The sequence below is a fragment of the Mytilus trossulus genome, chromosome 14, assembly GCF_036588685.1.
Source record: "Mytilus trossulus isolate FHL-02 chromosome 14, PNRI_Mtr1.1.1.hap1, whole genome shotgun sequence".
NCBI lineage: Eukaryota > Metazoa > Mollusca > Bivalvia > Mytilida > Mytilidae > Mytilus > Mytilus trossulus.
In genome coordinates, this window is record NC_086386.1 from 34,296,946 (window position 1) to 34,311,736 (window position 14,791).

At 31.8% G+C, this 14,791-nt stretch overlaps 1 protein-coding gene across 3 annotated transcripts; it reads right to left on the reverse strand.

Moving 5' to 3' along the window:
* Nucleotides 1–3,370: 3,370 nt before the first annotated feature.
* On the reverse strand, nt 3,371–14,371 carry LOC134696391 (uncharacterized). Of its 3 annotated transcripts, none has more exons than XM_063558139.1 (3): nt 14,323–14,371; nt 5,627–6,002; nt 3,371–3,669 (listed from the first exon to the last, which is right to left on the reverse strand). In XM_063558139.1, exons 2-3 carry the CDS (start codon nt 5,972–5,974, stop codon nt 3,529–3,531), a joined length of 489 nt encoding a protein of 162 aa, XP_063414209.1. In that variant the 5' UTR covers nt 5,975–6,002; nt 14,323–14,371; the 3' UTR covers nt 3,371–3,528. The 3 variants fall into 3 exon arrangements, with proteins under 3 accessions (XP_063414209.1, XP_063414210.1, XP_063414208.1); XM_063558140.1 differs by lacking the exon at nt 14,323–14,371 and adding an exon at nt 9,069–9,310; XM_063558138.1 differs by lacking the exon at nt 14,323–14,371 and adding an exon at nt 9,073–9,309.
* Between the last annotated feature and the right edge of the window lie 420 nt (nt 14,372–14,791).

The window sequence follows — 14,791 nt, forward strand, 5'->3', positions numbered from 1 at the left end:
ATATCTATGAAAAAAACGGCAATGGTTTGTTTCTTCTTTTTAATATAACGATAGTTGATTTATCACTGCCATTTATTGGCTGTTGTCTCTTTCGATATAATAAAACACTTACTGACTGGACATTCGTGGAATGGAAAGTTTATTGTCCCTCTGATACAACTATTCCACTCATACCCAGTCAATAAGTATACACTATTGAAATGATCTGGTCAGCTGATATATGGCTTTAGTATAAATTCTTGCGTCCTACTTCCATATGTTAAGGATTGGACATTTTAGATACGTTTCCATTCAGGAAATTGCTTACCCTTTAAGGATGGACAAATCAAATGCATTGCCTGTCCCGTGCATTTACCAGATCCTACACTGTGTCATTGTTCGCGGTAGAAGTAGAATGGGATTGCATTTAATTATGTTACTTCTAGCATTCGTCATTATCGAAGTCCAGGCAAGTTTGCGAGAGAATGATCCTACTTACATATATTATTATTTGGTGGATAGTTCGTATTTGCAATCGAACAACATGTCTTTATTTTCATTTTGTTTGCAAGGTTTGTTTTTGTGCTGATTGGATGCTTTCGAATGTATCCCTGTAATGTATATGCTTGCCTTATATTTTACAGCTACTTTTGTTTGTTTGTGAGAGAGCTGTCTACTAATAGTTTTTTAACTTTGATGGTTGTTACATTACCAATATTATCAATGTTTTAATAAGGACTATGAATGTCGAAACCATTATGTCATGAATCGAACGATGCAATAATTTGATGTTTGATCGAACTCACGAGGCATGAAATCAGCTTTTCAGTTTCAAAAAAGTAAGTACATTGAAGGGATTTCGCCAAAAAATCATCCGTTATTTTCTAACACACCAAACCGTGATTATACTTATCAAGGTGTTAAAGTGCAGAAGATGTCTCGATTTGGCACAAAAGAATTGGCTTGCCCTTCCTGAAAACCTGAGAACACTCCCAGTGTTTGTCTGGCTGGGTGTTGCTTTTTTTATTGTTTTTGTGTACTATTATTTGAGTTTAAATCACGGATTTTGTCAGTTTACTTTCGACTTATGAGTCTAAATGTCCCCTAGTAACTGTCGCCTTGCATGTTCTTGCCCAAATTCATGTTGTTGGATAAGGACAAAACGATCAATTGCAACCGTTCTATATGAATTTATCAGTTGTACCATAGTCATGTCAATATTTAATTTACTGTGGTCGCGAATTTGATGTTGTGATCGTTGCAGGTGTGCAACAGTCTGTCCTCCCATGTACAGTACTGTTGATTCTAAATGACGTCTTACAATTTGTTTACTTCACAATATACCCTATCAGTTAATTAATTCTGTTTGATGGAACATACATTGTTTGTACTGAATAAACATAATGTATTTCGTCCTTAAATTATGTTTAAGTGATCTGTTTGACTGGAAATGACAAGATTCTGAATAAAATGTCCTGAGTTTTTGAAGGATATTATACTTTTTATTGAATCATGTTTACACAATAATATTTAGGTTACTCAAGCTACAGATTGTGAAAAATGAATAACAATATTCAGTTATCAAATGTCCGCCATTTTGATGATAAAACCGGAAGTTGATAAAATTTACCTTGCCTTCATATCTATTTTTGTTCATCATGTTCATAATGGTTCACATTAGCCTTTTTTCAAAATTTCCTGCTTTTGACCCAAAGTGCACAATTATTCACCTATCTGTTAGACTATAACACCAATGTCATAATTATATTGTTACGTATTAAAGTGGTATTCGTCCATAAAGCAATGCAAGAATTAATCACAATACTAAAATAATCATATGCATACATGGAACACTTCTGAAAGCCTCCATCTCTCAACTAAGACGCATGTTGATTTTAATAATACATGTTGTATGCAAATACATAAAGAAGTGCTAATATATAAAACAAAAAATATGTTCATGTTCATGAGCATGTCTTTTAGGGCATTGCATACTTTTCGTGGACTTTTTCAACCTGGAAAAGACATAAAGATTAATTATTGATTCACACTTGGTTAATTTGAAAGCACAGACCGTGATGATAACCACCGAAATACTCACTACGCGGTGAAAACACTTAAACGGATGTGTTGTGATATTAATATAAATTGAGTTAGAAAGTGCTTGCAATGACAATTGAATTGAAGAAATTGAATAGGGCATGCAAAAATTATAAAAAAAATGTAAACTCCCATGCATCAAACCTAAAATCAAATGTAAACGCGGCATGCATCAAACAAAAAAAACTTAATGTAAATGTGGCTTGCAACATTACAAATAAATTAAAAGTATCTCATGCAGTGGCAGGTTCTTGACTGGCACAAGATTCTAGTCTTCTTATGGTATGGCTTAATTGATTCCAGCAAAAGCATCAATGACTTAAAATTTACATAAAGTATATTAGATGTTGAATACCATATGCTTTCTATCAACCAGAGGTACACGATTAAAATAGAATGTAAATCATTTACAGAATTCATATATCCATTATTAAGTTATTCTATACAAATGATTTATCGTTATTATAAAGTACAGTTATTATTGATATATTCCATTTAAAAGTTGTTTTATTCCTTTCTATGATTGTATGTGATTGTATTTTGTATGTATTTACCTGTCCCCACATGTGAATGTGATGGAATGTTTTTGAATAAAGCATATTTGTATGGTTGTTAGTACTTACGGTATGTAGTTCGCTTTCCAAGTTACGAGTGTACATTTCTAGTTTAGCAATGACATTTAACAACGAAGTACTGTCGGTTCTTCATCTGCAAAGAGGTTATCGAATTTGAGTTTATATTTTGCGTCATATTGCATTACATTGTTATATTTTATAGTTATTTCAAAAACAATTGTCATGCTTAAAAACAAGATATGGCAATTACAAAAAAATGCTATTAAGATAAAATTTACAACACAAAATGTTTGACTTCTAAAATTAATAAATTATATATCCTTTTTTTTTAAATGTTTTAACTTAATTTATGGTTCAACATGTGTATATATATCACGCATTTACAAGTTATTGATTGATACTGCATGAATGCATGACTGTTATTGTATACCATTGTTGATCATTCCATACTATCACTGAGTCATAATCATATATTTCAATCCTACCTGGTTGCATTAGGTAGCAGAAAATGTGTCATTTAGACAGTAGTTAAATGATACAAATAACAAAAGGATATTTTTTAATGAAAAACAGCTGTTTAAAATACTTTTTGCCTTTTTGGCTGTCTATTTTTGAAAGTAGATATTAAAAAAGAAACTTTAACATTTACCAGCAGAACGTTTTAACACAGATTATGTTTTATTGTGTTATGATATTAGACATTTGGTTACCTGCAGTTTTCTTTTCTAGTTCTTTCCCGAGTCCAACCATATCCCCAGGTGTTCTAATTATAAATAAGGACGGGTCTATTTCAATTCCTCCCTCCCGAAGAGCCTGTACAACTGCATGACAACAATTGTTCAACGCAAAATGGTATCCTCCCTTATCTTTGATGTTATTCCACCATTTCTGTATTTTTTCTAAAACCTTTAGCACCAATCCTTATATAGAACTGATGAGTAAATTCTCTACCTGTGAAATCATTTCTGTCATCCTCATAATCAACTGGTAAACACTTTTTGGTTCTTCCCTCCGACTGAAAAATTAAAAAAATCTAAATCATATACCAGCAAAATTGTAATGATCGCCTATACAAGAGACATTGAAACTAACGGCATAAAACCTAAACGCTTCTACAAACCAACCTCAAAGGTAAGTTCAGAATCTTATATGCTAAATGAGATGTCTTCAACACTTTTTGAGATATCTTATAAATACAAAATAGTTATCAAAAGTACCAGGATTATATTTTATACGCCAGACGCGCGTTTCGTCTACATAAGACTCACCAGTGACGCTCAGATCAAAATAGTTAAAAAAGCCAAATAAATGCAAAGTTGAAGAGCATTGAGGACCCAAAATTCCAAAAAGTTGTGCTAAATACGGCTAGGGTAATCTACTCCTGGGGTAAGAAAATCCTTAGTTTTTCGAAAAATTCAAAGTTTTATAAACAGAAAATTTATAAAAATGACCATATAATTGATATATATGTCAACACCGAAGTGCTGACTACAGGGCTGGTGATACCCTCGGGGACGAAACGTCCACCAGCAGTGGCATCGACCCAGTGGTGTAAATAGTTATCAAAAGTACCAGGATTATAATTTTATACGTTTTATCAAGTAAATCAACACATTTTATCAAGTAAATAAGATATATTTTATTCTTTAAGATATATCTTATTTAATTTGAAGTTAATAACATAGCTAAAATACGTATAAGATTATATTATATAACAGTTAAGATCATCTTATATAAAAAAATAAGATAATTTATAAACCAATTAAGATATCTAATAAATCAATCTGATAAGATATCTTGACAAGCTAATAAGATACTTTATAGAGTTAAACAGATTTCTAATAAAAAAAAATAAGATATCTTGTATATATTAGTTTATCTTATCAAGTATATAAGATATCTTGAATACGTCTTTATCATATCTTAATAACTTTATTAGAGATCTTGTATTCTTTATCATATCTTGTATTCTTTATTATATCTTGTATTCTTTATTATATCTTGTATTCTTTATCATATCTTAATAACTTTATTAGATATCTTGTATTCTTTATCATATCTTAATAACTTTATTAGATATCTTATTAACTTTATAAAATATCCTAATGCAAAAGATCCCAAGGCTTTATCATGTATACATATGAATCTACAGCAAATTGCCCTAAGTCTCCACTATGTAAGGTAAATGAGTTATATCCCAATACAGCTTATTTTGAGTTTTAGAGGGGAGGAAACTGCCATCAAATGTTCACACCTTTTTAACCAAAATATGTATGTTACGACATGTAACAGATATCAGTTTATTAAAAATGTTTTATTTTAAATTTTCATTTTGAGTTTCAAGACAGCCTCGGTCAAAATTATTCTTAACATCCTGTGGATGGATAGATCAAATTGGAGAAATAATCTTGTCGTAATCTCTTACGGTTGCTAAGGAGATGCGAACACTAGAAAACCAGTGTTTTGGGAGATAACTCTACAATAAAAAGTTTTTCGGTTAAACAGGTTTAGTTTCAAAAGCTCAATAAAAGAGGGTCGAAAGATACCAAAGGGACAGTCAAACTCATGAATCGAAAATAAACGGACAAGGCCATGGCTAAAAATGAAAAAAAGACAAACAGACAAACAATGGTACACATGACACAACATAGAAAACTAAAGAATATTAAGCAACACGAACCCCACCAAAAACATGGGGTGAACTCAGGTGCTCCTGAACGGTAAGCAGTTACTGCTTCACATGTGGCACCCGTTCAACTGTTCAAAATAATATGCAGAAAATCTAAGTGACGTCTTTCGAAACCACTATAAACCGCAAGACATAAATGTGGCGGAAGACAGTCAAGAAAAATAATAAGAACAAAATCAGTAGGTCTTTCCACAGAAAAGTATAAAAACATAGTTATCAGATCAAAATCAATAGGTATTTCCACAGAACAGTGAAAAGACCTAATAAATGTGAAATTGTTTACCTTTTTCTTTTTCATACTATTTTTAGATTTATCTTCAGTCGGCCACCAACTTATATAGAAACTCTTCATGGGCGGATCTGGCAATTTCAAAACGGGGGGATTCCAAAGCCAGGATACTTTGCTAAACATTTGTTCCCATTCAAAAATATTATTCGTCCCAGAAAAAGGAGATTTCCAACCCTGGGAACCTCCTCTGCTAGATTTTGTTGTTCTTCTTCTTCTTTTTCCAGGTAAGGAACCGGATTCAAAGCTGAATGGTAATGATTTGCCACTGCTATTGTCATTAAAGGACAACGACGCATGTCCATAGCTGTCCTTGTCTTTTGTCCATACATACATAACTGCCATATTGGATTCCCAACGGTATATAATTCAACTGTAACAATAAGTTTGAATTACTTATAATTCTATGCATTGGTAGATGGGAGTAGAACTGATTGCAATTCAAAGTAAGTACTTTTTGAACTAATTCTATCATACGTTTGTTTGTGTTCCTTTTTTTATTTAATTGATCGAGGTTATCCTTGCCACATTTTCAGGTGCCTGCCCAAAATTCAGAACCCGAATATTATTATCTGTTGTTAAATTTTGATGTTGTTGGATTTTTGTTGTTGTTGCTATTTTGAAAATTCAAAATTCCGTGTCCGAAATTTAGAAAGATCCTGGTAAACTTATCCTTTCTTTAAATAAACTTGTTCTAAATGGTTACCAATTCAACACTGTAATAAGATCAATGAATATTGTTTTTGTTAGAATAATTATTGATTTTGTTATCAGTAAATTAAAAGCAAATTGAATATTACTAGTTTATTATAAACATATAGACATTCATAAACCTACAATCTGTCGATACGTGTATCTTGACATTGCACAGGTTCATGTTTTTCTCTGACTGTTAATGACGGCTTTACCCTATATCCATTGGATGATGGTTGTGTACAGATTGACAATTTAGTCTTTAATGCATGATTTTTTTAATTTGTTGTTAGGGGCTTTGAAATAGATGTCAGTTCACCGCGAGTCCTCTCAGATCTGTTTCTAGTGTATTTTTGTTGTTGGGATGTACAAGTACCCCGCCATGTCTACTTGTTGTTTTTTTTGTCACTGATGAGTTAAGCCTTTTTCAACTGATTTTTATAGTTCGTTCTTATGTTGTACCGTTATACCACTGTCCTAGTTTAGGGAGAGGGTTTGGATCCCACTAATATGTTAAACCCCGCTCCATTATGTATGTATGTGCATGTCCAAAGTCAGGAGCCTGTAGTTTAGTGGTTGTCGTTTGTTTATGTGTGACATAATTGTGTTTCGTTCATTTTTTATTTTATAAATAAGGACGTTTGTTTCTCGTTTGAATTGGTTTACATTGTCATTTCGGGTCCTTTTATAGCTGACTATGCAGTTCGGGCTTTGCGCGATGTTGAAGACCGTACGGTTACTATAATTTTCAATTTCCGTGTCATTTTGGTTTTTTATGTCATGTATGTAGAGTTGTATCATAGGCAATCATACCACATCTTCTTTTTTATATTTAACGTGAAAAATAAAAGATTGATTACTAGTATTCAGATTTGAATGTCCAACGTGCGGATGTGCTTCTTATTTAATTCACCCAGTCGACATAATAAGCAAGTACTTAGATATTTTATAGGCAAGATATGCTTTTCCTTCCGAAGCACATGATAGTTGTTCCAACTGGACGCAAGTAAAACTTTTAATTACAGTTTGTTTTAAATGCAGCCTTTTGTAACTATTGTCTTTACAGTTAATATCCGTATTGAAATTTCTCAAACATTTAATAAATTACCTAAATTCACATATTAAACTGAGAATTCATTTATTTTTTGGGTTTTAATATTCGTGGATTGAGGAAAGTTGTATCTTCGTGGATTTTTGATTTTGTAGCTTCGGAAAAGTCTTTTTGAACATCGAACACGTAAATTCGTGGTTTAACCATTCCCACAAAATCCATAAAAATTGATACCACACGAATGTGTTAATCATAGCAATGTTTTTCACTAGGCATCTTGAAGACATTGTTGAATTGAGTACCTTATTATATAGGGACGACATCAAAAGTTCAATGAAGGATAAAAAAAAACTTAATTCACATATTTTTTTTGCACTGCCCTCCCCCCTCTTAATTTGATTTGGAAGGAAATGATTGTCCAATATGGCTATATTATTACACTAGTAATTTTGGGGCTCTTTATAGCTAGTTGTTCGGTGTGAGCCAAGGCTCCGTGTTGAAGGCCGTACATTAATTGACCTATAATGGTTTACCTTTTTTTAAATTGTTATTTGGATGGAGAGTTGTCTCATTGGCACTCACACCACATCTTCCTAAATCCTATAAACCCCACCCCAAACTATTTAATTTAATTTTTTATCCTACAATGGTCTTTTGATGTTGTCCCTAACGACGTTCGAAATTCGATAGAATTTTAAGTTTAGTTAAGAATATCCTTCGTATAAGTGTATCCCTCGGATTTTAGTTTGTTTCCCCCATTTTGTTTTTTGTCTATGGATTTATGAGTTTTGAACAGCGGTATACTATTGTTGCCTTTATTTAAAACTTCACAATATAGTCTTTATAATTATACAAATAATAAGATGTGGTACGATTGTCAATAACATGCATAAGACAATTCTCTAACAGAAACTAACTAATTTATAAGTTTAAACCATTACGCTATATAAAGCGTCGAAACAAAACAGTAAAGCGATTCAGACGAGAATAAACAAATAGCCTGATTATGTAAAAAAACAATGAAGAAAAGAAAATATTCGGCAACAAACGACAGCCATTGTTTTCATGCTCCTGACTTGAAGTTGGTACTGACACATACCGAGTGTTGCGGGATTAATCATGTTTAGAGGCATCTAAACTGGAACAATGGTACAACAGCGCAGCACAAGAACATACAAATACAAATATTTTATTGGCACAAACACAATTACAATAATTTGCAAAGGCCCATATTACAGTGCATTACAACAATGAATACAGTTTACAGTTACTAGTATTTAAATATGTTATAATTAAGAAGCTAAAATCTCATTTCTATACATCAGACATTTATATATATAAAAATTAGTCACTTTCAGGACTTTGAAAGAATTACTATTAATACAACTATTAATATTTAGCTGATTTTCACTACAACATGTAGGAAGTATATTTAATATCTTATTTTTAAAGTTAAATCTATTGTTGGAAAAAATTTCACATTTCAGTAAAAAGTGATTTTCATCTTCTACCACATGTAAATGTACTAAATTACAAACCATTCGTGCAACATAGCAGGTTTGAAAAAAGAAAGAAGATAACAATATAAAACGAACGCAGGGACATAAATTATGTTGAACTACAGAAATGTTTATATTTTTACAGTTGCAAGAATATTTTAAGTCCTTAATTCGTCAATTAATGAATAAAACATACTTACGTTTATGAATCCTTATAACATGTACAACATGAGCGAGATGATAAACTTTATTTATAAATAGATTCACCGTCTGTCAAAGTACTTTCAGTTTCCTTAATTCTATCTCTACTTGGATCTTACAGATATTTGAAATAGGCATTTCATCATGCAATTATATTTTTAACAAATTTTGCCAGGCTTCAGAATAATGGCGAGATTCGACATTTAATATCTGGATGCTATGTGAAAAAGAGACAATGCGCATGTCTTAAAAATAAAACTTTTGCAATATTTGCATTAAAATAATTTTAAAATAAATAGTTTTGAAATAAATATCATAATAACATTATGTTTATAAATATCTATGAGCGTATGTTGCTCTTTATTAGTTTGTATACGGTTCGTATAGTTTTTGTAATATTTCTATATTGACATTGTTTACATCTGTCTATCTGAGATTAAACACATGTTTTAGTAATCTCGGTCGCTAATATACTTGATTTTGTCGTCCGCATTTATTAAATACAGATACAGAGCTTGCAGTAAGTAATTTTAACTAGGTGCGTCACTTTGTTTAAAGTTTGTGTAAACATGAGGCACTATATGGGTTAAATATAGAATTCAATAAATGTCGGATGTTTATAATTTTGTTGAAACGCTAGTATGTTGTTTGATGATATAATAAGAAAATAAAAAAAGTCATGTTTGATTTAGTTGATGTCTGTTAATTATGATTACGAATGCGTTGATTTATTTCTTTATTACATTTTATGGGGTCGTTTAGGGGTTAGTGGTTGTACATTCCTGTGAACACTCTACAGTCAATATCCTTTAAATTTAGACCAAACTTGATACATTGCAAATAAAAATCAAGATCTGGACAATTAGCGATTTTCAAGGCAAAGGTTAAAGTCACATTAGCACTTAGGCAATTTAGAGGTTGTACGTTCATGTGAAAACACTATAGTCCATATGCTTACATGTATATTGAATTTGTCCTTACTTTGTACATAGAAAATAAATGTAGAGAATTGGACACTTATTGATATTCAAGATCACAATTGGACTTCCAAGTTTTTATACTGTCGTAATGTGCATATGTTAAGGGGATTTACTGAATTGCACTTTGCATCATGCTTAACTACTTACAAAAACGCCTTTTGGTAGTGTTTTTTTTTCAATTAAGATTTTACACAAAGGAAAGCATTGTATAAATATGAACTAAAAAAATATAATGATGGTATGGCTGCAAAGAGAGATAATTGGACTGATACCGTGACCTTGTAAGAGCAACTCTAACAAAGCATGACACTTCATACATATGTATTTGTTTCTAGCAGCTTAACGTTTACTAAACGATAGTCATCGATGACAAAATTTCGGGTTAGAAACAAATGCACTTATAAATTACTATTCAGAATAAAATACCTTTAAAGGGAGAAATTTGAACTAAAATTTTCTGATGAACGCATCTAAATGACTTCATGGATTTTAAATGATGTGAATAAAGAAGAAAGAACTCAATAATCTCTTAAGGGAAAAAAAAGGACTTGTGTCTCCAGCTTTATGTCTATAACAAACTTCATTGCCTGATAGCAGAAAAAGCTGTTTCAGGTAATTTTTTTTGAAAGAAAGCAACTTGTTTCTGATTCTGAAAAGAAATTTGTCCAAATCCTATATACTAGTTCATCTCCTCATAAATATATTTAAAGAAGAAAGATCGCGAAGATATAAACAAAGAGACAAAAAGTTAGCAAATTAATATATTTTTTTAATATTTTTCTGTATACGGATATTGAGAGTAAACTGCACATTGTTAGAAAACAAAGACAAATTGATGCCAACGTTCAAACGTGTTAATGCAATGTAATACTAAAAGACAGCAAATACGAAATAAAGATTTGAAAAAAAAAACATTGATCAAAATAAAATTAATCTGCTGGTATCAAAATGACATAGTACACACTTAAAAATAGATTGCAAACTGACAACGGTAAAAACAAACATGACAAAGCGACAAAAGGAAAAAAACGACAGTTGACAAAACACAGCATTGAAAAATAAACATCACGAATCCAACCAAAAACTAGGGGTTAAACAAGTAGTTTAGGGAATGTGTACAGATCGTGCTTCAACCGAGGCACCTGTCACGTTGCACATGTAAGGGAACGAACATTTAATTTCAAAAGAGGGTTATGTTATTTTTTACTAAAAAATATTCTCATCCCCAATTTGTTAGGAACAAATATTCTAGTTAAGCAGACGACAAAAAGAAATATTCTTTTGATCTAAATCCAGATTCTCCCTTTAACTTATAGTGTTAAATATTGAAAAAAATATAATCTGATTGATACTGTTGAAAAAAACAAATAAAATGTTTAACTCAGAAGAAAAAAAACACACTAACTAATAACCTCTCTTTTGAAGTTTACAAACCCGTTGATAAATGAAATTCGGCATATCACGCTCGAGGAGAAGAGGACAGCATTGTGATTAGTTTAGTCAAGGATTTGTATAGTCTCACTTGTTTTAGCAGATATTGCATAACGGTCAACCAACTTATTTGAGCCTTGGTCGCACCTTACCGGATAGCACGAATAGACGCCTAATGGATAAACAATAAAAGTTGTCCGATGACAAAATTGTTATCCGTTGGGAGGTCCGTTGATGTACTAACCGAATAAAACGGACGTGTAACGAATATTGAACGGACATACACCGGACATGCAACGTACGAGAAACGGAAACGTAACGGACAGAACGGATGTCGACTGATGTACATCCAACGGATGAGTACCGCATGAAACGGACACCTAACGAACGCGTATCGGATCAAACGGATGGATGAACAAGGAATACGGGACAAATAAAAGCAAGAATAATAATACATGTAAATCGCGTAAATATTCAAAATGTGTCTGTGTAGGTGGTTTTGGTAAAATGTCGCCAAAGGGCAATGTCTTGCCTGAATTCATGAACCTTAAGAAATCTGACAAACCAATAATTGACATTTCTGACGCGAAATTTTCAATTGGCATTTACCCGTTTCAGATCCGTACATCATCCGTTTTATCCGTTATACGTCCGATAGAAGTCCGTTTTATCCGTTATACGTCCGTTTTATCCGTTCAACGTCCGGTAGATGTCTGTTGGTGAATTTATCTGCCAGACCTCAAACGGATGTATAACGGACATGTAACAGAAACAAAAGGGAAACGAAACGGACGCCTACAGGACGTTCAACGGACGTTTCATCCATTGGACGTCCGTTCAAAGTTTCGAACATGCTCAAATTTTTCCACGGATAGAACGGACGTCAACGGACAAAACGTACACTAAACGGACATGCAACGGATATGGACGGACGTCTAACGGACATGAACGGATTGAAAAAAATGTTATCCGTATGGCAATCCGTTGGCGCTATCCGTACGCCTTAAGTTGTGACAGAGGCTTTTAAAATTTACGAAGGAAAGATTTGTAAGGATATTTATGAAATTCATGTATCGAGTCCAATGAAGAAAAAAAAATCCTTACCTTTATTGTTGGACTAACAAATCTCAAACTTTATTAAATTAAAAAGCATTTTATGTCATGTGTTTTACATAAACACGATATGAACGTACATTTTAGTTCGGAGCTTTATCTGCGAGGAAAACAACATACTTATATTTTGACTTTTTTAATGTTTCCAAAGGGAACATATACCATTGTAAGCATGGAAATCATGATTTTCGTCATTTTTTATCATCTTAGAAATACTTGATGTTAATTAAATTTTGTATGAATAGGTTTCATAGTTTAGGAATACTTAGTTAAAACTTGAGTGAGGCACTTAACTAGAATTAATTGGTTAGTAATAACCGGTCCCGTTACGTGCGTACGTCGAGTTAGGTACGTATGTCATTTTATTGGAAATCTCTATCACGACATTCTATGTCGTTATTACTACATGCTATGTCGTAATTACGACATAGATTTTTTTTTGAATAACCCTTATAAGTACTTTGTATCATATTCTAGGCATTATATGCTTTTCCTTCCAACACATGATAGTTCTTCCAACTTGGCGCAAGAAAAACATTGAAGGTGGGACCTTACACTACAGGGAGATAACTCTGTAAAATCAGCTTAATGTTTTAATTACGTTGTGTTGTAAAGGGAATAATAAGCTTCTCAATAATCAAAATTGGTGTTTGTGAAACTACTATATAACCAGTGTAATTTTTCTGACAAAACGGTTGGTTCAAAATTTTTTAAATCTTTATAGTTTTGTTCAAGGGTCAAAGTAAATACTTTGTCAAAATTTTATGAAAATTAAACGAGCCAAATTTATTTTAGTGAAAGTGTTGGGTACCACCTTAATTACACAGTTTGATTTAAATGCAGCTTTTTATAATTCTAGTCTGTAAATACAGTCAATTTCCTTTTATATAGTTTATAACATTTCATTTATTTTTGTGGGTATCAATATTCGTCGATAGAGCTTCCTCTATCGACGAATATTGATACCCACAAAAAAATTTTGATAACGTAGTTTCGGCAAAGTCTACAAACATGCTTTTTAACATATTTTCCTCATTGAACATTTAAATTCGTAGTTTAACAAATACCACAAAATCCACAAAAAAATCGACAGAATTTTTAAGAATATCCTTCTTCTAACTGTTTAAAAAAAATATATCATGTAATATAGTCCTTATAACTTAAAAAAAATAGAAGATGTGGCATAATTGTAAATTAGACATCTCTCTATCAGGGTACAACTAATATATAAATCAATAACTAAGTTCAACAATGAGCAAAACAAATAACGAATCGTCAGATATAGAAGCCACCAAAAAAATGTAAAGCGATTCATGCGAGAACACAAATAGCCTGATTTATGTCCAAACAATGACGAATAACAAATATACGTCAATAAACGACAACCTCTGAACTACAGCCTCCTGGCTTGAAATAGGCACATACAACCTGGCTTGAAAAAGGCACATACAAAATGGTGCGGGATTAATCATGTTTGAAAGCACTTTCCTTTTCATAAACTGGAACAAGAGCGCAACACAAGAACAAAGTACATGTGAATATACTACAATACAAACCATTCGAGCATCATGTGCAACATAGAAGGTTTGAAAAAAGAAAGAAGATAAAAATATAAAAAGAACGCAGGGAAATAAACTATGTTGAACTACAGAAATGTTTATATTTTCACAGTTGCAAGATTATTTTAAGTCCTTAATTCGTCAATAATGAATAAAACATACTTACGTTTATGAATCCTTATTACAACATGAGCTCAGGGCGATGATAACCTATATTTATAAATAGATTCACCGTCTTTACAAGTAATTTCGGTTTTCTTAAATCTATCTCTTCTTGGAAGTTACAGATATTAAAAATAGATATTAATGTTTAATGATACAATCATACTTTTACAATTTTTCAGATATATAAAAAAAATTATATTGAGAAGGAATTTGTCCAAATCCTATATACTAGTTCATCTTCTCATAAAAATATTTAAAGAAGAAATATTGCGAAGATATAAACAAAGAGACTAGGTTAGCAGATTAATATTTATTTTTTTAAATATTTATTTTAGAATAGTATTAAACTGCACATTTTTAGAAAACAAAGACACATTGCTCGAAAACACATTGATGTCCTTTGAAGACAACGTTAAAAAGTGTTAATGCAATGTAATACAAAACGCCAGCTAATACGAAAAAAAGATTTT